At 43.2% G+C, this 25,574-nt stretch overlaps 1 protein-coding gene and 1 pseudogene across 1 annotated transcript in view; both read left to right on the forward strand.

Moving 5' to 3' along the window:
* Nucleotides 1–25,574, forward strand: part of BCKDHB (branched chain keto acid dehydrogenase E1 subunit beta) — a 181,361-nt gene that overhangs the window by 2,341 nt on the left and 153,446 nt on the right. Inside the window, exon 3 of the mRNA XM_056565954.1 lies at nt 6,959–7,027. Coding sequence (XP_056421929.1) covers nt 6,959–7,027 — 69 coding nt within the window. The remainder of the gene's footprint in view (nt 1–6,958; nt 7,028–25,574) is intronic.
* LOC130363304 (U2 spliceosomal RNA) lies at nt 2,161–2,251 on the forward strand (annotated as a pseudogene).

Raw genomic sequence — 25,574 nt, forward strand, 5'->3', positions numbered from 1 at the left:
CAGTGCTCTCTGCTGACACCTCTGTCTGTGTCAGGAACTGTCAAGAGCAGGAGAGGTTTGCTATGGGGATTTGCTTCTTCTCTTGACTGTTCCTGAGACACAGAGGTGTCAGCAGAGAGTACTGTGGTCAGACAGAAAATAATTTAAAAAAGAAAAGAACTTCTGTGGAGCATACAGCAGCTGATAAGTACTGGAAGGGTTAAGATTTTTAACCCCTTAACGACCAAGGACATAAATGTACGTCCTGGTGCGGCAGTACTTAGTGCACCAGGACGTACATTTACGTCTTGTGCATGACCGCGAGCATCAGAGCAGTGTGCGCGTCGTACACAGCAGGTTCCGGCTGCTAGCAGCAGCCGGAGACCCGCCGGTAATGGCCGACATCCGCGATCGCGCGGATGTCTGCCATTAACCCCTCAGACGCCGTGATCTGTACAGATCACGGCATCTGTGGCAGTGCGCATGTTAAAATAGATGATCGGATCGCCCGCAGCGCTGCCGCGGGGATCCGATCATCTGTAATGGCAGACGGAGGTCCCCTCACCTGCCTCCGTCCATCTCCAGGGGTCTTCTGCTCTGGTCTGAGATTGAGCAGACCAGAGCAGAAGATCACTGATAACTGATCAGTGCTATGCCCTATGCATAGCACTGAACAGTATTAGCAATTGAATCATTGCTATAGATCGTCCCCTATGGGGACATTAAAAGTGTGAAAAATCCCCTTCCTCAATAAAAATGAAAATTGTCAGATTGTCCCATTTTACCCCCAAAAAGCATACATTTTTTTTTTTTATAAACATATTTGGTATCACCGCGTGCATAAATGTCCGAACTATCAAAATATAATGTTAATGATCCTGTACAGTGAACGGCGTAAATGTAAAAAAATGAAAAAAAGTCCAAAAATGCAGCTTTTTAGTCACATTCCCAACATTTTTTATAAAAAAAATTATCTAAAAGTTTGATATATGCAAATGTGGTATCCATAAAAAGTACAGATGATGGCGCAAAAAATGAGCCCTCATACCGCCCTATATAAGGAAAAATGAAAAAGTTATAGGTGGACAAAATAGGGCTATTTTGGATTACTGATTTTGTTCAAACAGTTAGATTTTTTTTTTTTAAGCGGTACAAAAATATCAGTATCTAGCCATAGGTATCATTTTAATCCTATTGACCCACAGAATAAAGAACACATGTCATTTCTACCGTAAAGTTTACAGTGTGAAAACAAAACCCTCCAAAATTTGCAAAATTGTTGTTTTCATAAAAATTTTCCTCCCTAAAAATTTTTTGGGGGGGGGTTTGCCGTACATTTTATGGTAAAGTGAGAGGTTTCATTGCAAAGTACAATTGGTCACGCAAAAAACAAGCCCTTATATGGGTCTGTACTCGGAAATATAAAAGAGTTATGGATTTTAGAAGGAGGAAAAAAAACGAAAACACAAAAATAAAATTGGCCTTAAGGTTAAAATGGGCTCGGTCCTTAATGGGTTAAATAGAAGTAATTTAAAGGGGTTCTCCGGTGCTTAAACATCTTATCCCCTATCCAAAGGATAGTGGATAAAATGGCTGATCGTGGGAGTCCCGCAGCTGGGGACCCCCGGTTCATGCACGCGGCACCCCATTTGTAATCAGTCCCCAGAGTGTGTTCGCTCCCGGACTGATTACCGGCGACTACAGGGCGGGCGGCGTGTGACGTCACGCTCCACCCCGCATTGCAAGCCTACGGGAGGGGGCGTGATAGCTATCTTGTCAGCTAGATAGCTAGTTGTCATGCAGCACATAAGTCCTTTGGTGAAAGTATGCACAAAGCCTTTGATTGCCCTTCCCTTTTTCTTTTTCTCTACTTTCTGTTTCAAGGATTATTACATTTCAATATTTTTTAAATATTTTTATTTTCAGTCTCTTAAACAGTATTATTGGTCTTCAGAGTAACCTCTTCATCGGTGAGAGAAAAGCCTTTTTGTTCTCATGCACTTGAGGCTTAAGTGCCTAGGGGACATTCCTCAGCACAGCAAGAGCCCAGGTAAGTCCAGCTCATCTTCTCCTTGTCCAGTGGCTGTCAGTCAAAAGGGGTTGGTAGATGCAAGCAGATCATGGGCTGGATTGGACTTACCTGAGCTCTTGCAATGCTGGAGACCACCCTCTGGGCACTTCTAAACCTCTCAGCCTTTTGGCTAAGATCAAGTGTAGTATCTGTTTTTATCAGTTTCATGCTGGTGGCAGGCGTTGCCAGTATGGAGCTGGTGGGGATGGGTGCTGCATGGTAGGGAGCAGGTGTACCGGGGCGTTCCGTGGCTGGTTCTGAGGAATCAGCTAGACGGCTGCCTCGACGTGACCTGTTTCCTCCATGTCTCGCCATGAGGCTGAGAGGGTCTAGAGCCGAGGTACTTCAGTGCCTTGGGGAGTGGTGACCCTGAGGTGCCGAAACTCACTGGGAGGATGGACTCACTGAGTTGAACCACGGGTGCCATGATCTCTTCACCTTTGTTGCACTCACCTCTTGATTCCCGGCCTTCTGGCTAGGATCAGAGAATTTTTTATAGATCCGTCGGGATGTCCGGGCAGTATATCTGCACACATTCACTTATTTATTTCTTTTTGTCTCACTGTGTCATTTTTTGCGTGTTGTGTGTACACAGGATTTGTCAGGATGTGGTAGCCCTTCTGGGTGTCCCTCCTGGTGGTCTAGGGGAGGTGTGTGTGGCCATCAGGTTCCGCGCCTCCCTGCAAACACCCCGGGTACTCCTGCTTTGGCAGGGTACCTACCGTTATCGGCTCTGCAGGCAGATACTTTGGCTAACGCCTAGGGGGATGCCGGGAGCATTTGTGGTCCTTTAGTAGCTTCGGCGAAAAGGGACATCGAACCTGGAACCTCGTAGGTACCTTTTGGTCCGGAGGCGAAGGGTAATGTTTGTTGGGGGGCCTCTCTCCCATAGGAGAAGGGCTTGCGATAGACCGCATCCTCTGTGCACTTTTTTTAGTGTAACACATTTGCACTTTTTCTTGCACTTTGGGTGATTCGAGAGCACGTTCCTCGGCTAAAAAGAACGTCTAAACCTCAGTTGCATAATAAGGCTTGTATCTTGCTGATGGAGAGGACTATGGAGATAAAAAAAGATATGTCCAGAATCATGATGAGTAGCCCTTTACTTGCTTATTTACATCCTACTTATCCTGCTAAGGGGTCCACCTTAACAGGCTTTTTCAGGGTTGCTATGTGTATACATGTGCAATTAAGGATCTTTCAAGAACTAGCCATCTCTTGCCAAACATTGCAATGGCAGATAGGAAATTCAACATCGGGCTGTGTTCACATGACAGAATGTCTGCAGGAGTATGCATGGACATTCTGCTGATTTTTAATGGGATTCTGCCGCACTGTGCACAGATATCCCAATGTCCGCAGAAAGAATAATCTTGTCTATTCTTTCTGTGGATTCTGCTCCGAAATGCATTGTTGTCTATGAGACGGCGCATTTCCTAGCATTCCTAGAGCCACCGGATCATTCAGATGTGCGAAATGTCCGTCCATGTTTTCCGGGCTCTTTTACAATTGATGTCCCAATAGAGTTTTACAAAGTCTGAGTGTCATGTGACCGTTTTCAAGCTTCTTTTTATTTTATTTTAGGGCAGGGTCACACAGGGCGCATCCGCAAAGTATTTCCCTCTGCGGATGAGCTGACGGCAGTCACAGAGGGACTGCTGAGCAAGCACTTCACTGTGACCAGGTAGCTTTGTGTGTTTCTACAGTGGGAAATCCATCACTACGAGCAGACACGCAGCTACTGTGCCGCAGCCGGGAGCTCGCTCTGCAGTCCCTCTGTAACTGCCGTCAGCGCATCCACGGTCATTCATTTCACCTCCCATTCTGGGATTGGCCGGGTGAAGCACTAAATAGTGCAAAACTGAGCTTGTCGCCTTTCTGTAGCGCCCCCCCCCCCCCCATGTATGTCCCCTCCCTATGAAGTTATGTGAGTATTTCATCCAATAAAGAAGTTGGAAGACGTAAAATTGGTGAGTCGCCGGTTTTTCCTCGTTCTTGCCTATACCTTATAAATGCATTACTGTTGCAACCAGAGCAGCGCCACAAGTCAGAACCGCAGTGTATACCCACACCCCCTATCCACCTCCTTCTCACCTTGTAGTGCCGGGCTGTCTTGCATTCTCATTTCATCAATAACAATGTTTACAAAGGTAATATAAGAAGGGATTGTTAAAGCAAGGTAAGGCGGGCAGCTAGGCTGTAGAGAGGTTGATAAACTCACTTTTGTTTTTACCTGTATACTCAGTTTCTACCTGGTTTGCCAGTCGGCTGATTCAAGATGACAAGGTGCTTATTCCTCTGATACTGTGTGGGTTGTCTGAGCTGTTGTTGCAAACAGTATAAAATCATCCTGTCAGAACGTCTTAAGATGTAGACGAGACCTCTCTGAAATGTCACACGTTCCCTTAGTGACATTCTGTGCAATTTCCAATAAGTGGGAAAATGAAATATTTGCTTCTTTTATGTGACTTGGCTTGTGTGTGTGATCAGTGACATGATTGACATGACAGCCACATCCACCAGAGCAATGAACATGTGACACCTTTGCTGTGCACAATGATGTGACGGCCGTCTTATGATGAAGAATGTAACGCACATGTATAAGTGCATACTGATACCCGTTATATCCACAGATTAGTCATACATCAGATCTCTCAACACAGTCGCATCAAAGTTGATTCATAGATCAGTGATGTAGCGAGATAAAAATATACTATGCATCAATTTTTTTTTCTTGCATTCCGTTGTTGTATAATACTGTATAATAGCATACACCGTTTTATGGGTAGGGTCACACGTAGCCTATACGCTGCATATTTGATGCATGTGTATTTAATGCATATACATATTTCAGTGCTAGCAATGTCTATGGGAGTAATAATAAACACCCATGGATTTTGCTAGCACTAAAATACACATACTCCTCAAATACGCATGCATCAAATATGCAGCATACACGCTACGTGTGACCCTACCCTTAGACTATTCTAGTCTTCAATCAGCTCAAGTAAATCAAATATTTGCCATATATACTCGAGTATAAGCCGAGCCGAATATAAGCCGAGGCCCCTAATTTCACCCCAGGAAAAGTTATTGACTCGACTATAAGCCTAGGGTGGGAAATACATCATCCCCCCCCCCCCATGTCATCATCCAGACCCCTGTCATTAACACCCCCGTCAGCATTACCCTGTCATCACCCCCCCTTCATCATCACCACCTTTCATCATTCCCCCTTCATCACCGCCTGTCATCATTCCCCCCCTTCATCACCGCCTGTCATCATTCCCCCTTCATCATCACCGCCTGTCATCATCCCCCCCTTCATCATCACCGCCTGTCATCATCCCCCCCCTTCATCATCACCGCCTGTCATCATCCCCCCCCCCTTCATCATCACCGCCTGTCATCATCCCCCCCCCCTTCATCATCACCGCCTGTCATCATTCCCCCCTTCATCATCATCATCATCCCCCTGTCATCATCCCTCCCTTCATCACCACCGCCTGTCATCATCCCTCCCTTCATCACCACCGCCTGTCACCATCCCTCCCTTCATCACCACCGCCTGTCATCATCCCCCCCCCCCTTCATCATCACCGCCTGTCATCATCCCCCCCCCCCTTCATCATCACCGCCTGTCATCATCCCCTCCCTTCATCATCACCGCCTGTCATCATCCCCTCCCTTCATCATCCCCCCCTTCATCATCACCGCCTGTAACCCCCCTTCATCATCCTACCCCCCCTTCATCATCACCGCCTGTCATCCCCCCCCTTCATCATCACCGCCTGTCATCATTCCCCCCTTCATCATCATCATCCCCCTGTCATCATCCCCTCCCCTTCATCATCACCGCCTGTCAATCCAGTGGTCTTCAACCTGCGGACTTCCAGATATTGCAAAACTACAACTCCCAGCATGTCCGGACCGCCATTGGCTTTCCAAGCATGCTGGGAGTTGTAGTTTTGCAACATCTGGAGGTCCGCAGGTTGAAGACCACTGATAAGGGATTGACAGGTGGAGAGTTCACTCGAGTATAAGCCGAGGGGGGTGTTTTCAGCACGAAAAATCGTGCTGAAAAACTCTGCTTATACTCGAGTATATACGGTATACTGTGAGGAATAAACCTAAAACAAATACTACCTGCTGCAGTTCCAACCCCACTACCCTAAATTGTATGTTATATATTAAAATGAGCAGCAGACAATCACAAACACTGTCTGTATATTGTAATGACTAATGAGAGATGTTCATGAAAAGAACTAAAGAAATCTTGTTTATATGAAACCAATAAAGTTTTATCTATTCAACTACATAGTTTTAAAACAGATAAATGGTGGCCTCCTGTATACCCCCAAACATCTACTGCGGTAACAGGGTTCAAATCTGACCATGGACAACAACTACATGGAGTTTGTATGTTCTCCCCATGTTTACGTGAAGTTCCTTCCACACTCCAATGATGGGTTATATGCCTTCCTGTGAAATTGGTCTGTGTAGGAAAATTAGATTGGGAGCTCCATTGTGAATGGTGACAATCTTTGTATAGTGCTGCGGAATATTTTAGTGCTGTGTAAGCAAAATAACATGAACTCTTTCTCACTCCTTAGCTATCAAAAAAGAAGTTCACTGTATGTTGTGCATGAGAAAGTTTACATACAGACAAAACTATTTCAGACTGGCCAAAATTGCATTAAAAAGTGGCCTTCTGAGGGGGTGAGCCTCCCAAAGTAGTTGGCAAGAATATATAATAATAAATATTAAAAAATATGCCACATGAAATCTGGTCTGGACCAGTCATCTCGAAGGGGTGGGCTTTTTATGAAGTTTTACTATATTTATTTATTTCATTTTTGGTACCTATTCTCCAGTAAAACTAATATGAAATTTCCATTTGCTTTACAGTCATATTTGGAGAGGATGTTGCCTTTGGAGGTGTCTTCCGATGTACCGTTGGACTGCGAGATAAATATGGTAAGATATTTTGCTTGTATTTTTATTTTATTTTTTTTGCGCATGCATTTTGTTTTTTATGTATATTTTTTAACCAATGTCACTATCCTTTTCCTGAGACCATAATAAAATGTGGCACAACTTTAACGGTGAATGTGCCCCATGATTTTTAGGCTCAAATAGCCTTTTTACAGTGTAAAAATTAGGCAATGATTTTATCTACCTTGTGCCTGCAGCCTTAAAGATGTTCTATGACTTTAAGTAAATATGGCTGAAATAACAGCGTGTCTCTTGTGATAACTTCTTAATAACCACTTTGTTAATTTATAACTCACACATAAGATATAGGCAATATGTAAACCTGTCAACTTTAGATTTCCAGCAACTTATATGAAATATGAAAAGAGGGGGGGGGGGGGGGGGAGTGCCCCCTCTTTTCATATTTCATTTAACCACTTTGTTAAATTGGTGTTGTTGAGTATGATAAAAGGAGATATCCGGCCAAAAGTGGTAAAAATCTAAGCTTAAATAAGTTATGTATATGCTTACCATGACAAGGCATCCCAGCCGATTTGTTGTAAAACCAGAACCCAATAGCCCCAAATCCAGGTCCTTCCTGGTTTGTGCAGAGAGCTACAGAAAACTACACTGACCATTACCTGCACTTGTTTTCTGTTTGAGCTGCTGGTAGTAGCTTCCTGCAGAGAGCTGAGCAGGTCACGTGGTACATAGAGAAGCAGTGAATATAGATGAGGGAGGTGTTTGTGCCTCAGCCATTCAGGGACAATCATACACTGCACACTGAAGCGCACTCCGGCCCCCTGAGAGCTGAGGAGAAGAGGGTGCTGAGAACTACAGCGCTTCCTGCCTGGATGAAAGGCTGAGAGAATAAGCTCAAAGTATGTGCTCAGCAAAGATTACCCTTTATACATTATATAACTTTAACATGTGCAGCTATATAAAGGTAATTTCATTTGGCTGGAGTTCTTCTTTAATTTTCATGTGCCTTTGACATGGGATATGCCCATGAGGTAACAAAAAACAGGTTCACACAAAGCTCTGGTCTCTGTGGCAGCAGGCCTCTGGGTTTATCGATGTCACAGGCCCGCTCCGCCAGACAGTAGGCACAGCAGTGTGCCACCTCAGCCACAGATCGGGTCAACAAACCCATAAGCCTGTTGCAACAGAGTGGGGGCAGAGAAGGTAGGCATGTGGTTGATTGGTTTGTTTTTTTCTTTCTGTTTCAAACCTCTCTGGGCACAATTATAAAGAATTACTTTGCCTGGACAACCCCTTTAAATTAAAAATGGCCCAGATTGATCAATATGTCATATGTCAGAACTATTAAGGTACCATAGAAAGAACGCTAAGCGACTTGCGTTGCATCCTAATTTATTTAAATAACCTTGTTAACCAGATGATAGACCCCTAAAAGTGTATGGATAAAGTGGGAATGTATTATGACTTGTACTCTTGTTTTCTGGCAAGCAACAGTTGCATTTTTAGGCAAAACTCTGACCTTGTGGAAAAATGTTTGACTTTTCGGCTGGTTTCTGCTACGCTTGCCACTGATTCATAAGTGGGTGTGGCTTAGCTAGAAGGCTCGTGGCCTCCATCATCTCATTTATTATATTTAGCGTAAAGTATACCTGACACCCTGTTAACAATGCACCAAAGAGGCCAGCACATCTCGTGTCAGCACATTTTCCGGTTAGGTATTATGGCGGTCTTTGGTAGATTCTCACCAGTGTGTTTATGCATTTAGCTTGTTAGTAGGTTTTCTTTAGCTAGAGCTCTGTATAAGCAATGTAACAAGGAGCAGGTCAACAATAGGGAATCAAATTTAGCAGACACAGTCTTTACTACACAACAAACAGCTGCTTGTGCTCTTATAGCATTTACATAGGACAATAGTGGGAACATGAGGATTCTTTGCTGTAGTATTGTCAGCGGAACGAGATTAGGAAAGGACATTAGGGAAATTCTGTATCTGCAGTATTATATTTATTATTATATTTATGATGATAATGATTATTTACTTAGTTTTGCCTGTTTGTAGATGGATAATTCTTAGTATATTCACAGATCATAACTGTAATCATTTACAGATAAGTATTGTCGCTGCTATCCCTTCATATGATCACCAGGTGGCGGACTAACTTTACTTTATTTTTTCATAATTTCTATTTTCTTTTATGGACTCGAAAATCAACTTATGAAATATATAATGTTCAGTGAATTTATCTTCTGATAGTAATGTTTAAAGATCACGCAGATAATATTAATGAGTCGAGGAGCCTGCGTAAAAGAAATGAAAGTTTATTTGCCTTCCCAGGCTTGTAGTGTACCTTTCTTTTATTGGATAAGAAGAGTAATCATTAGGTTTTTTTCTCTTCACTTTTATGATCACTTTTAATACATACAGTTTTATAAAAGATGCAGAATAGTTATAGTGTAGACTGCAATAAGCAGTATTATATGAAACTCTTACTAGGCAAGATCTACAACAGCGCCCCCCACCCAATTGTGTCATTGATAATTCTGGTATTGCTATCTCTGCACTCAACTTTCTTTAATAGGGCATGTCTATTATTCAATAACCCCAGTCTATCACTTACAGAGACATTTATAAGGGGATGCTATTTAGTAAATAAAGATGTCATGGTATGATTTGAATGTAAAAATTTCCATATTTTGGTAAATTATGTGTTCACATATCGAATGTGTCCAGTAATGGTTAGAAGAAGCACTTCTAGTTTGCTGGTTCTTAATAGCTGGCACGCGAAATGGCTACTGAGCATGTGTGACCATTGTCACTGAATCCTTTTGGTGGATCTTCTGAGAAAAATTTAAAAGAACACCAGGGGGCACTTTAAAATGTATGAAATAGAGGCTGCTGAAAAATGATCTATACTAAACCTTAAGTTTGAGGTTATTATTATGCTTAGTAGACAAATGAAAACTGCAAGATTTTAAGGTTATCTCAGGGCGTACCTGTATGTCCTGAGTTCTGCTATCGTGGTTTAAACCATTCTCACGAGCGGAGAACGGTTTAAACCGCCGATCGGGCCGATGCCCGGCATTAACTATTTAGACGCCACAATGAAAGTTGATTGCGGCGTCTAAAGTGAAAGTAAAACTATCCCGGCAGCACAGCGTAGCTGATTGGGACTATCGCGACAGAATCGCGATGTCCTGATCAGCTTACTATATGACAGGAGGGTCCTCACTTGCCTCCTGGAAGTCCAATCAGCGATCTGCTGCTCCATGCCAGTGCCGATAACACTGATCAGTGCTATGCTATGGCATAGCAGTGATCAGTGTATGCCATCAGGAGATTGCATTGCATGGTATAGCCCATGGTACAGCTAAAAAACAAAACAAAAAATACATGTTAATAAGCCCCCCCCCAATAAAAGTTTTAATCTCCCCCTTTTCCTATTTTTTTAAATAAAATAATGTAATAATAATAATAAATAAAATCTAATCTACAAATGCTGTACATGCATGCGTAAATGTCCGAACTATTTAAAAAATAAGATTCACTAAACCGCACGGTCGATGGCGTACATGTAAAAAAAAAATACCAAAGTCCAAAATTGTGAATTTTAACTTAATATTGGTCTGCACGCCCTTTGGAAAAAATAACTGAAATCAGTCGCTTCCTATAACCATCAATAAGCTTCTTACACCTCTCAGCCGGAATGTTGGACCACTCTTCCTTTGCAAACTGCTCCTGGTCTCTCTTATTGGAAGGGCGCCTTTTCCCAACAGCAATCTTAAGATCTCTCCACAGGTATTTAATGGGTTTTAGATCTGGACTCATTGCTGGCCACTTCAGAACTCTCCAGCGCTTTGTGTCCATTCATTTCTGGGTGCTTTTTGACGTATGTTTGGGCTCATTGTCCTGCTTGAAGACCCAAGATCTCGGACGCAAACCCAGCTTTCTGACACTGGGCTGTACAGTGCGACCCAAAATCCATTGGTAATCCTCAGATTTCATGATGCCTTGCACACATTCAAGGTACCCAATGCCAGAGGCAGCAAAACAACCCCAAAACATTGAGCCTCCACCATATTTTACTGTAGGTACTGTGTTCTTTTCTTTATAGGCCTCATTCCGTTTTTGATAAACAGTAGAATGATGTGCTTTACCAAAAAGCTCTATCTTGGTCTCATCTGTCCACAAGACGTTTTCCCAGAAGGATTTTGGCTTACACAAGTTCATTTTGGCAAAATGTAGCCTTGCTTTTTTATGTCTGTGTCAGCAGTGGGGTTTTCCTGGGTCTCCTGCCATAGCGTTTCATTTCATTTAAATGGGCACTGTCAGATACAAAACCTTTTGATATGTTGTAAAGCATGCAAAACCAATAGGTTTTGCAATTGCTTTAATTTGAAAATTTTCAGTATTTCATACTGAAAAAGCCAGTCAAACTGCCCCCTCCCCTGCCCGCTTGGACACATACTAGTCCTGCTGTGTCCATGCGTCATCACCTACATTATGGACACACTTCCTTGATTGACAGCTGTGAGCGCAGGGCTCACAGCTGGAGGAAAAATCCTCCCACTGTCGGCTTGTGTCCCGCTACTGTCAGTGAGGACAAGCTGGGATTTGTAGTTTTGCTAATGCTAGGGGAGATGTGAGCAGACAGCATACTGAGGAAGGGGCGGAGACCTGCACAGTGAGGCCACGCCCCCTCCCTTTGGGAGGAATTTAGTGAGCTAAATTAAAAGTGTAATAAAATTTTTTAATAAAGGTGCTAGACACATAAGAATTAGATTTGCATGGTCAGGATTAGGTATGAAGTGATATATAAAAAAATTAATTTTGGTTGGATCTGACGGGTACGCTTTAAATGTCGATAGTTCGTGCTGACACTGATGCTCCCTGAGCCTGCAAGACAGCTTGTATATCTTTGGAACTTGTTTGGGGCTGCTTTTCCATGAATCGGACTATCCTGCGTTGACACCTTTCATGAATTTTTCGCTTCCGCCCACCTACAGGTAGACTAGCTACAGTTACATGGGTGGCAACCTTCTTGTTGCGCACTGTCGACAAAGGCCCTATATACAGAAAAATGAAAAAGCTATTGGTGGTCAAATTGGGCAATTTTAGATTACTGATTTTGTACAAAAAGTTTTCGAGATATAGATATATATATATATATAAAAAAAAACAAAAAGCAACAGCACTCTAAAAAATGCAAAAAATATAAAAAGAGAAAGGTGCAGGCAACCTGTAAAAGGATCAAGTCCAGTGATCCATCCAAAGATAAAAAAAGAAAAAAAGATCAGGGCAGCACTCCAATAACGTGAAAAAGGTGAATTTATTCCATCAAAGCAATGTGCAAAACAGCAGCGACGTTTCGATCCTCTCCAGGATTAAAAAGATCCTGGAGAGGATCAAAATGTCGCTGCTGTTTTGCACATTGCTTTGATGGAATAAATTCCCCTTTTTCACGTTATTGGAGTGCTGCCCTGATCTTCTTTTATTTATTTTTATATATATATATATATATATATATTATATTGTATATAATTTATATATATGTATATAATTTATATATATATATATATATATATATATATATATATATATATATATATATATATATATATATATATATATATTTTTTTTTTTTTTTGCGGTACAAAAATATAAAAGTATCTAGCCATGGGTATCACTTTAATTGTATTGACCCACAGAATAAAGAAAACATGTCATTTTTACCGTAAAGTGTACAGTGTGAAAACCAAACCCTCAAAAATGTGCAAAATTGTGGTTTTCATTTCAATTTCCTCCCTAAAAAAAAAAAAAAAAAAAAATGGGGCGTTCTCCGTACATTTTATGGTAAAATGAGGTTTCATTACAAAGTACTAGGGATCGACCGATATCGTTTTTTTAGGGCCGATACCGATAATCGGTGCAGGTTAGGGCCGATAGCCGATAACTTATACCGATATTCCGGTATAAGTTATCGGCTATTTAACCCCCTGCGACACCGCTGCAGATCATTGATTTAAAGCGGGCGCTTTAAATCAATGATCTGCAGTGGCTTTTGCGGGGCCATAGGCCGCCGCCGCCCCACCCGCTTCTCTCTTCCTACCTGTCAGGGTGGTCCGGGCCATCCATCCTTCCTTCCTGTAGTGTCCGGGGGCGTTCCGGGTGAAGAGTGAACCGGTCCGGGCTGTCCTTCTTCTCCGGCGGTCATCTCCACTCCGGGAAGGCTCCGGCCTAGTACGCTGCATAGACGCCGCTGCGCAGTGACGCCCGTGCGCAGCGACGCACCTGGCGTCACGGCGTAGCTGCGTCTATGCAGCGTACTAGGCCGGAGCCTTCCCGGAGTGGAGAAGATCACCGCCGGAGAAGGACAGCCCGGACCGGTTCACTCTTCACCCGGATTGCCCCCGGACACTACAGGAGGGAAGGATGGATGGCCCGGACTACTCCCATTACGGGTATGTTTAATTTTTTTTTTGACTCGAAGGGTGGGGGAGGGGCACGACCGGTATAGCGGTATGGGCAAAAATCCATACCGGTATACCGCCCAGCATCACGGTGGGGGGTGCGACACGTTGCAGTGGGTCGGGGGTGCGGTGCGGCAGGTGGCGGTCGCGGTGCGGTGGGGGCGGTGCAGGAGGCGGGGCATTATCGGCTTATCGGCAAGGTAATTGCCGATATCGATAATGCCCAAAATCGTGATTATCGGCCGATAATATCGGCCATACCGATAATCGGTCGATCCCTACAAAGTACAATTGGTCACATTAAAAAGAAGCCCTTATATGGGTCTGTAGATGGAAATATAAGAGTTATGGATTTTAGAAGGTAAGGAGGAAAATAAAATTGGCCTGGTCCTTAAGGTTAAAATGGGCTTGAAACAATCTTATTTTTCCACAATTTTGAAAGGTTGCCAATAACCTTTTGTCCAGCCCATTTTGGGAGTTTGAGGTGAAATTATGTACAATTTGCTTTTTTCCCCTCCCTTTTTTTGGTTAAAGGGGTACTCCGCCCCTAGACATCTTATCCCTTATCCAAAGGATAGGGGTTAAGATGTCAGATCGCCGGGGTCCCGCTGCTGGGGACCCCGGGGATTGCTGCTGCAGCACCCCGCTATCATTACTGCGCAGAGCGAGATCGCTCTGCACGTAATGACGGGCAATACAGGGGCCGGAGCATCGTTAAGTCACGGCTCCGCCCCTCGTGACGTCACGGCCCGCCCCGTCAATACAAGTCTATGGGAAGGGGGCGTGGTGGTTCTCACACCCCCTGCCATAGACTTGCAGGGGACGGGCCGTGATGTCATGAGGGGCGGAGCCATGACGGCACGCTGCTCCGGCCCCTGTATCGCCCGTCATTACGCACAGAGCGAACTCGCTCTGTGCAGTAATGATGGCGGGGTGCCGCAGTGGCGATCCCCGGGGTCCCCAGCAGCGGGACTGCGGCGATCTAACATCTTATCCCCTATCCTTTGGATAGGGGATAGGATGCCAGGGGCGTAGTACCCCTTTAAGTTCCAATACACACAAAGGGAATAAACATGTGTATAGCTAAACATTTGTTACTGCAATCCTTTTCTGGGAAAAGTACTTCATTTTCTTGAAAAATTTCAGGGGTGCCAACATTTACGGCCATGACTGTACCCTGAGCCCCCTACCCCAGAGCTGCCACAACAATTCTTCAGGTACCTGCTCATTACAACTACTTTCTGGTCATGCATCATCCCCACAAAATCTGCTCAATCAGCTAATCACGGTCTACATTGGTGTCTAACTTCAGTCATTGATTTGCTGAGTGGGTACTTGCGCAAATGACAATCATCAGGAAGTAGCAATGATTAGCATGGACTGGGTGAATTGGTGCTGCAGGGGCTCCGGGGTAGGTGAGTGCTTCTTTATTATTTTACACCACCCCCAGGCATGTATAGATAGATATAGATATATATATATATATATATATATATATATATATATATATATATACCTCTATCTATATCTATTTTGAGACGAATAAAAACAAAACACATAACCAAAAAATATAAAATATATGGTTACCAAAGGAGTAGGCATGGTCTAAATATCTCTAGCTGGGTGAAAGGGATTTACTGCAGTAATGCTATCCACCCACCTACTATAGCATAGCCACGCCTCCTGGAGGTCATGTGACTTATGACATATTGTCTCTGACTTGCACTACAGCACTTCCAGGTAGAGCCTACATTGGGATCCCGCAGGACTCGACACAAAACGTGCAGGTGGGAATGAGGCTGCTGCAGGTGGGAGCAGGTAGTCAGGCGATATGGCTGTGGGTCCCATCATATATGAGGATGGAGAGCATTGCACCCTAATATCCGTACATTCCTATGTTAGAGGGAGCACTCAGGATTGGACACAAATTTTAGTATGAACGGGCGGAAGGGGAGCAAACACCCTGTGGGAGCGAGTGGGAATAATCAGAAACTTATGTGGAGCGGGATTGAAAAACAGGGGTGGGGTACACTTCCAGGGGTGGGTCCCATGCATGAAAATTGGACAAAGCAGCGCATGCAGGTAATGGAAGCATATTACACAGTATTATAACTTGGCATCATGGGCTCAAAGACTGAAGAAAATCCTGAAATACTCCTTTGACACCAGTACAATGTTACTATTATATAAAATACTTCCTTTACGTACTATAAGTAAATGAATCTGAGCTATTTACAATCCTGTTATACTAATACATTCTGACCCCTGCTGGTACTTTTACTTTGATATAGACATTTAAAATGATGAAATTTAACTTTAACAAACCTTGTGGGACTCTATGCCTCTATAAAACAAACCCAATAATCCTCTCATTTTTATAGACCTTTTGGTGTTAAAAAGTACCTGTCACCACAAACATTTTTTATATTTTGTTAATCAATGTATTAGAAACAACTTTCTAATTACATGTGATTAACAAAAATTTATCTATAAATTTTTTTACTTTTAAAAAACGACCACTAATAGTCTCTCTGCATATCCCGGCTCATAGAGTTCAGACTCATGCCAAACTCTCAGTGCAGCTGTGACAATGAAGAGCACAGCACCGCTCCCTGTCTGTCAATCAGACAGGCAGGAGTGAGCGCTGTGTCTACAGCACAGGTGCTTCTGACATGGCCAGCCATCCGGCTGGCCAAATGTCAGTGTAGCATAGGGCTGCACAGAAGAGGACTGGGTCTGCCTCTCCTGAGTCTGATCGAGGTCTTAATCTGCGTGAAGAGGGAGAAGGGCGGAAGTACGCCTGGCAGGCTTCAGATGATGTCGCGCCTGCCGGGCCACACCCCCTTCCTCCCTCGTTCACGGCAGGAGCCTGAGCCTCCACGGGGATATAAAAAAGGTATTTATATGGGGTTTTAGGTAATAATAAAGACAAGGGATAGAGTCAGTGAAAGTCAATCTAATGCAAGAGAAGCAGGAGGCAAGGAATAATAGGGGGATGACAGATGAGGTGATACGCTCGGTTCTCTGTGCTCATTTTGTTTGTAGAGATGAAACGAGCCTCACAAGCAGAAGTTTCTTAGAGTTGTGACTTTGTACACTATATGCAACCATGGCAAATGTGAGGGAGTAACCGATTTGTGGAAACTTTCTTGGATTGTGAAGAAACTGAAGAGGAATTTTATAACCTGAATATGAAACTCGCCCTGCTATGGAATGCGGACAATATTATTTTAATGTGAAAGTTATTAGCCAATCTCCTTATTATATTCCAAAACTACTAACTAAAATAATCTTCATTAGTTATTTCCATGTTCCATATATCTTTAATATCTACCTAAAAGTCAGGTTTGAGTTTTTATTAAGATGAGGAATAAGAAGTTAAAAAATAGAAAAAGTCTGTACACTATAGAGGTCTAAAAGGCCTTATGAAATCTGTGGACGATTAGGTTACAAATGATCAGGAAATAAAATGGTTGAGCTCTAGTGACAGAGTAGACCAAAAACGTAATTGGTATTTTTGATAATTCTGAGAACGTGCTGGGGGATCTTGAGACAGGATTCAAAATATGGTTATTTCAGGAAAACACAGGTTGATATATTCCAAAAAAGAAAAACAAATAAATTGGTAGTTTAGAATTTATGGTCTATCTTTTAAGATGGGTCATAAATATACAGGGGTGTGGAAATTTTATAAAAAAACTACTTGTCCACGGGACTAAAATGGAGCAAAATCTACTTGTCCCTCATGACGATCCACTTGTCCGGCCAATTTTCGCTTTTACGCTCAGATTTTTTCCTCCTCGCCCTATAATAGCCATAACTACCTACTATAATGACACCTTTTAATTTTTCAATAACATATTCTCTGAACCAAAAAATATATATATATATTTGGGGAAGTAAAATTGAAATAGTAACAGATAATTTTGCAGATTTGGTGGTTTTCTTTTCTGCGCCATTTACCTTGTGGTTGAGGTAACATGTTAGTTTTATACTTTAGGTCTCCTGGTTACAGCAATACCAGATTTGTATCGTTTACGTCATGTTTTACTAATTCTGAACTTTTTCTAATTTTTTTAATTGCCATTTTTTAACCCCTGTAGCTTTATTTATTTTTCCGCATACCAGGCTGTATGAGGGCTCATGTTTTGCGCCATAATCTGTTTTTTGTATCGGTACCATTTTGGCATTGATCTGACTTTTTAATCGCTTTTTAACTTTTTTTATGGGATATTATAAAAATTGCAAATCTGTGGTTTGGTATTTTTATTACATTTACCGTACGGGATACATAATGTTATATTTTCATAGGTTGTACAATTACGCACAAAGCGATACCAAATATGTTTATTATGTTTGCATGTTTGTATACAGGAAAAGGGGGTGATTTGAACTTTAAACATGGAAGGGGTTAATGCAGCGGTCTTCAAACTGTGCCCCTCCAGATGTTGCAAAACTACAACTCCCAGCATGCCCGGACAGTCCTGGCATGCTGGGAATTGTAGTTTTGTAACATCTGGAGGGGCACAGTTTGAAGACCACTGGGTTAATGTGTCTTTCAAACTTTTATTAAAACTTCTTTTTTTCTTTTTTTTTTTTTTTTACACTTTATTAGACTTATATGAGGAATCATTAGATTCCTCAGACAGATGAACAGATTCTATTTAACTCTATTAATCTGTGTGCTCTGTGACCCATTGATAGAGCCTGGTCCAGCCAGGATCTATCAATGACAGAGCCGGGACAGGAGGAAGCAGAGGTAAGTCCTCCGGCTACCTCCATAGTGGATCACCCCCCTGCGATCGCGCTGCGGGGGGGGCGATCCACCCCACTAGCCCACCAGGGAGCATTCACATCTCCCTTTAGACGCCGCTGTTAGCTTTGACAGCGGCGATCTAAAGGGGTAATAGCCAGCCGCGGCGATCACCGCATGCTGGCTATTAGCGGCGGCCCCCGGCTACTGAAAACAGCCGGGGGCTGCAGAGTATGGAGCGGGCAGGAATCCCGAGCCCGCTCCATACTCCCCTGTGAGCGCCGCATGCATCTCCCCGTGCAGACGTGCCTCCTCCCCTCAGCTCTCCGAAGCTACAGCTGGGGGGAGTGAAGGCAGAGGACGCAGGTCTGCACGGGGAGCAAGAAGCCACGCCCCCTCATCTCCCCCCGCACGTCTGCAGAGCAGGGGTATGGAGCGGGTAGGAGTCAGGAGCCCGCTCCATACAGACTGCAGATCCGCCGCACTTGTCCGGCCCTGCTTGCCCGAAGCCGGGATAAGGGCCGGACAAATTCACCTGCCCGGCGCCCAAAACTGCTTGTCGGGCCTCGGGCGATAGGAATTCCACATCCCTGTGGGGAGCCCCACCTGATGATGAGATGGGGGTTCCCAATAGGTGTACAGGTCCCCAGATATATATGACCCCTAGGGCTGGGCGGTATACCTGTTCATACTGAATAATGGTAATTTTATATATAAAATTTTCACCGCCCGCACATAAGGATAATGGGGCATCTTCTATGTGCTGGGACCTGTGTGTCACAGTGGGGGAGTGAGCTGTGACACTCTGTGCAACCAGTATACCGCTGTTTCTCCAACCAGGGAGCTTCCAGCTGTTGCAAAACTACAACTCCCAGCATGCCCAGACAGCCATTGGCTGTCCGAGCATGCTGGGAGTTGTAGTTTTGCAACAGCTGGAGGCACCACCTGGTTGGGAAACACTGTGCAGCCAGTATACCGCTGTTTCTCCAACCAGGAAGCCTCCAGCTGTTGCCAAACTACAACTCCCAGCATGCTCGGACAGCCAATGGCTGTCTGGGCATGCTGGGAGTTGTAGTTTTGCAACAGCTGGAGCCCCACCTGATAAAGAGATAGGGGTTCCCAATTGGTGTACAGGCCCCCAGATATACATGATCACCCAGGTAGGGTTCCTATTTAAACAATTATACCCCCTTAAAAATATCTCTATGGGCGTTTTACACTTACTGCTGCCTGTAAAGATCGCAGGACCTTGCTTTCGGGCCGGGGGATGCATGATGCGCGGGCCGGGGGATGCACGATGCGTGGGCCGGGGGATGCATGATGCGCACGTCAAGTGACGTCATCCCAGGCGCCGCATGGGACGTCAGCGTCACCTCGCTGCCTATGCGTCCCGGCGTCCTGCGCTTCCTATGACGTCACGGATAGTGCGCACCGCTTCAGGAAGGAGGCCGCAGGTACAATACACACGCTGCGCACACATTTAAAATTCTTCCGGCATTTAGGGCTAAATGCTGGAAGAATCCACCTGCCCGGTGCTCAAAACTGCATGTCCCGGGCGTTGGGCTATATAATTTCCACATCCCTGATATATTGGGGGAAGTACATCTCTTGGTACACACACACCGGTTTGAAAGGGCTGTGGTGCTTCATTGTTTACATTGCTTCATACTGCGCAACTCCATCACCTGGAGGTGGAGTCTGACCGCTGGGACCCTCTGCAATCTGCTGTATGGCCCCCTGTCTTCCTAATGCAGGCTCCCCCTCTTCTCCATGGCCGGTGATTGGTTGAGCAGGTTTCTACTTCTTCTCAGCACCAGTATGTCTCTGAGGGTGGGGGCCAGAGTGTGCTGAGGAGAAGAGATGGAACCTTCAGTAGGAGTTGAGAGATGGGGTGCCATACAGCGGTCGGACTTCCCACAATCGGACACTTCTCCCCTATCCTTTGGATAGGGGATAAGCTTTAATTAGTGGACTAACCCTTTAATGGTCTACTTTAAAGATAGATTGCAAACTTAAATTGCTGGCTGACCCCTTTAACAACTATTCTATTAAAACAACCATGGCTTAAATGAACAATACGAAAAGACAATCATGGTTTAGAAGAAAAATCTGGGATATTTGCTTGTTTAAATTGTCAGCGCTGTAATTTCATTAAAAAGAGAAATAATCTGCATCATTCTATAAGTGGGGGACCAACACCCATCAAAGAATTTCACACATGTGATACAAATCTGTTTTATCTCATCGAAAATGTTTGTTCCATCTAATTGAGCTAGATGTCTGTCCTACATATGATTTTCCACATGGGCGTAAGTCCACAGTTCAGGAAAAGTAGAATAATAAAAGAAGGTGACACAAGATGTTGGCTGAAATACCAGTTAAAAAGATGCAAAGGGTGAATAAATTTGAGTGATTGGTACTGGATTATGTTGGCCTGATATTAAGTGATGAAAATCTTAACATTTAAAAAATAGTGTTAGATAAATAGGTTTTGGAGTCATTATAGAGGGGCCAAAATGTTTTGAATGACGTTTTCGAGAATACCAGTGGGGGTCAGTATGTGTTAGTGAAATAGGAAGAATGGATACCGTAGCTTTAATTGAATAAATTCATTAACATATTAAAGAGCACACGAAAAAGCTGTAAACTTGTCTGAGAGTGGGGGCAGTGAAACCTTGAAACATCATGTAGGTGTTGTGCTGATCCAGTATTAGTAGTGTGCCGGGACTCATACTTACCTTTCTGATGAAAGGCCTACTACAGTACAGCAGGGCGTTGTCAGAAACAATATTACTTTCTGAATGTAAACATATTACAATGTGGTTGTATTACTGTTTTACATGGGGTTAGTAAACTTTGAATGAAATACATTAACATTTGTATTGCGTTTTACAAATTTTAGGGCATATTGGTGACTATTTTGCGGTTATCTGGAGCCCTGATATGTCAATTTTTCTGCAGAAAAAGTTAATTGGCATAGATTGTGGAGATTGCCTGGACCATTAGGATCATGTTGAAAGGCAGTCTATTTTCTAAGTCTAATCTTCCCATTATGTACATCATGCATCTATGTGATATGCCATAAGTGCATGATATGTTTAGGTCCCACCTTGGGGAGCCTTATTTACAGGGAAAAAGTGTGTGTGTGTGTGTGTGTGTGAGGGGGAGGGGGTTATGACACTTTATGGAGGCACTCTTCTACCCTCTAATAGCTTCCTGTGAAGGTATCCTTATCTCAATTTAAAGTTTAAAGGGGTACTCCACCCCTAGACATCTTATCCCCTATCCTAAGGATAGGGAATAAGATGTCTGATCGCGCGGGTCCTGCCGCTGGGGACCCCCGCAATATAGCATGCAGCACCCATCGTATCTGCTTCCGGAAGCTCTGGAGGTTCTGGCTCCCGACCACAGGGACAGAAGATCGTGACGTCACACCCCTGCCCCCGTGTGCCATCAGGCCACACACCCTCAATGCAAGTCTATGGGAGGGGGCATGACGTGATGTCACGGGGGTGGAGTCATGATGTCACTATCTTCCGTCCCCGTGGTCGTGAGCCAGAACCTCCAGAGCTTCCGGAAGCAGATACAGTGGGTGCTGCATGCTATATTGTGGGGGTCCCCAGCGGTGGGACCCGCGCGATCAGACATCTTATCCCCTATTCTTTGGATAGGGGATAAGATTCTAGGGGTGGAGTACCCCTTTAACTATGCTATGGCTCTCATGGAAAGGCTAATAGTGTTTATGAGACCACACCCGTTCTACCATTAGGTGATGGTACCAGAGGTGAGACCTACAGTACACCTATTACTCAATTATGCATTATACTCTTAATTAATACTGTGTGCTGCAGTCTTTATTTTTCTGTTGCTTAAAAACTGTGTTAAATCCATTAAAACACATTATAACTGAATGTTGAACTTTATCCTATCCTCTAATGTATCTTACCATTTATTAAGTTATTTTATCGGTAGTTAGACTTGGTAATTTATTGTGTGTGAAGTGGTTACACATAAGATAATTAAAGTGGTAACGTGATCAAATAAGGGTCATAGTGACCTTTCCACAAGTAGGACGCTGTGCTGCATGAATTCATTAACTATTGTTATTAATAGAGTTTATAGGAAATAAATGTTTATGTGGTAACTTGATTAAAAAGTTAAGTGAAGACCGCTGCCTGTCTCCAGTTTCTTCTAATTCACATTAGTAGTGATTTTAAGGTTTTAATTAAGAAGAATCATTTGTATTTTTTGTGTTAAAAAGAGACTTATTTCATGACCTGAGCAAAAAAAATAAAAAATCCTCTTCCTTTCCAGTGTGACATCATCTAATCTTGAAGTATTCATTCCAGATTTTAGTACACTTAATTATGGGATAAAAAAATGTTTTGTTGGGCAAAACGAAGTTCAACTAATTTCCATCAGGTTTATACTTGGCGGAAACATGTCATTTTATGAATGCTGGTTTTGTGTAACCAACATTGTACAAAAATATTATTTAAAAATAAAACCTCTGGAAAACTAATACAGATTTTTATAACAGCTTCTTTTGTGAAATTAGCTTCAGATGCTCTTTATGATCGGTCTATCTACCTACCTAAGTTTTTCACAACCTTTATGGCAGGTGATGTCTCAATTTCATTGTGCAGTATGCCACGACTGCTAAACAGCATGTCCTATATGTTGGACTTATGTTCAGGCCATATCTGTCCTGTACTTCCTGAGTTCAGTCTGTCACATTCTCTGTTAGGCTGGGTTCACACCACGTTTTGTTAAATACGGTTCCCGAATACGGCTGGGAGGAGGGGGGGCGGGGCTTAATCACAGTCGACCACGTTTTTGCCTGCGGTCGGGAAACCGCATACGGCCGAAAACTAAGCTGACCGGAGGCTGTGGTTCACTCCGGTCGGCTCATAGACATACATTAAATACGGTTCCCGAATACGGCTGAGTGCGGGCGCCGCGATTAAGCCCCGCCCCCCTCCTCCCAGCCGCATACGGGAACCGTATTTAACAAAACGGGGTGTGAACCCAGACGTAGGTTGGTATGTAATTCCTTGTTCAATGAGCCTACCAGAGTGAACCGCTCGGCTCATTTTTCCCTGTATGCGGTTTTCTACCGGACCTAAAACCGTAATCAACCACGTTTTTAGGTCCGGTAGAAAACCACATACGGGGAAAAATGAGCCGAGTGGTTCACTCCGGTTGGCTCATTGAAATGAACTACATACCGGCCACATACGGCAGGGATACGGGAGTGCAAGTTTTTAGCTCTCCCCTGCTGTATGCGCTCCCGTATGGGGGAAAACGTGATGTGAACCCAGCCTTACCTGCATCTCAAAATCATCTAAATTCTTTCTCTTATTGAGAAGAACACAACATTTTTAATTGGTCATCTTTTACTCAATAAACTGTTCACCAACAAATCTCTTCTGAGGGCAACAGTTAGTATAGGAGAGGGATAAAAGATAAACCTATCGCGGCTTTCCTGTGTCAATCACAACATTGACTTCTTTTTGTTCCTTTTAGAAGTAAATGCAATATTCTAACTCTTAGGCGAGTTTTAGACTATGGAATTTACAAACATAACTCCATACTTTGGAATTTTAACTACGGCACTCCCGCTACTGAAATTTAGCAGCTGTAAGAATTATTTTTCTCCCCAGACCCCTCTGTCAACCACTCGGTTATCAATTTTTCAACTTTTCTGCCCCACCACACCCCTCTGTCCCCTTCTGCCCCAACCAATCCCACCCCCTCCTTCCCGAACAAGGGAAGTGTTGCTTTACAGAGCATTGGTGAGACCTCATTTGTATTGTGCGAAGTCCTACAGACCATTTCTCCAGAAGGATACAGATATTTTGGAGAGCGTTCCGAGAAGAGCTTCAATACTAGTACATGGATTGCAGAATAAAACTTACCAGGTTAAACGACCTTAACATGTATAGCTTGGAAGAAAGACAAAATAGAGGGGATATGATAGAGACTTTTTTAAATACATAAAGAGAATGAACACAGTAGAGGAGAAGAAAAAGTACTGCAAGAGGACATAGTTTTAACTCAGAGGGGTGAAGGTTTATGCAGTAATATCTGGAAGAATTACTTAACCTGATTTATGGAGGGCTGCTGAATATGTTAGCATTGTATAAAGATTGTTTTATATTATTACTACCTGAAGGGTGCAGAGCTGACACAAAGGGTACTTTCACGTCCTGATGCAGAAGATAGAATAAATAATAGAAAATCGAGTGAAAAGAGTATTTCATTCATGTATGGATATAGTGATACAATGAAGGCAACTGAAAGTGGAAGTGTACACATCCTCTCGTTTTATGAAAAGAACCTTTTCAGACTTGTGTTGCCCTTATGAAAGGAAAAATTATCTAACTGGAAGTGGTTTAAAGGGTTAGTATGTTACCATGTTTCTGAGACAGGCAATGGAAGGTTAAAGGTGATTTTCTGGCTGTCTGGAATAGACCTGCTAAAATCACTACCATATGTGAATGTCTGCTTGTCTTATATTTGTTTCCCATCATTTATAATGGATCGACTGGGCCACAGTTTTTGTGTTTGATGAAAATGGAGAAAGGAAAATCTTCTTCTACTTTATCCTATAGTATGTCTGTTTTTTTTTTTCTCAATTTAATGGTAATTTGACAATTAATATAATTCCTCCTTCCTAAATGAACCCTGATACGTAAACAGTCTGTGTTCTGGTACCTTTACACAGACTTAATCCGCTGCAGATTGTATGCTGCATTTAATTCAGAAGATGTCGTCTATATATTTATATCGATTAAATCTGCGTATTATGTACGTGTGAACCTGAACCTTGTGCTACAGTTTGTAATTTTTCTGGTGCTAGTTCTTTAAAGTTGACAAAGTGTTTTTTTTTGTTTTTTAGTTAGATTTGTAAAAACTGTTGATGTAAAGGAACAAAAAAAAAAAAAAAAAGCAGATATCTGTAAATATGAGTATCTTACAAATGTTAGTGGAGGCAAGGGCCATTTCTCTCCAAGCCCTAGCAGTCTCATTCTTGACTCTTCAGTTTCTGCTGTACTGCGCAGCCTAATCCTGTGAGCTGCTCTGCGGGGGAGGGCTTCTTCCAGCTACATCTTGCCTCTGCAGAATCTGCTGGATAGACCTCCTAAGCTCCTTGCTCTTCTAGCACCTTCCTCACCTTTTCCCCCACCGATAGTGTCCTAAACAGTAGTAACGAGACCTGTTGGTATCCCACACCGAAATGACACCAGCCAACACAATGATAGTACTTCCCTTATTCCAAATTTACTTCCAAACCTATTAAATTCTTCATAATATCGTTATCGAGATAACCTATATTATGATAAA

The sequence above is a fragment of the Hyla sarda genome, chromosome 3 (genome assembly GCF_029499605.1).
Source record: "Hyla sarda isolate aHylSar1 chromosome 3, aHylSar1.hap1, whole genome shotgun sequence".
NCBI lineage: Eukaryota > Metazoa > Chordata > Amphibia > Anura > Hylidae > Hyla > Hyla sarda.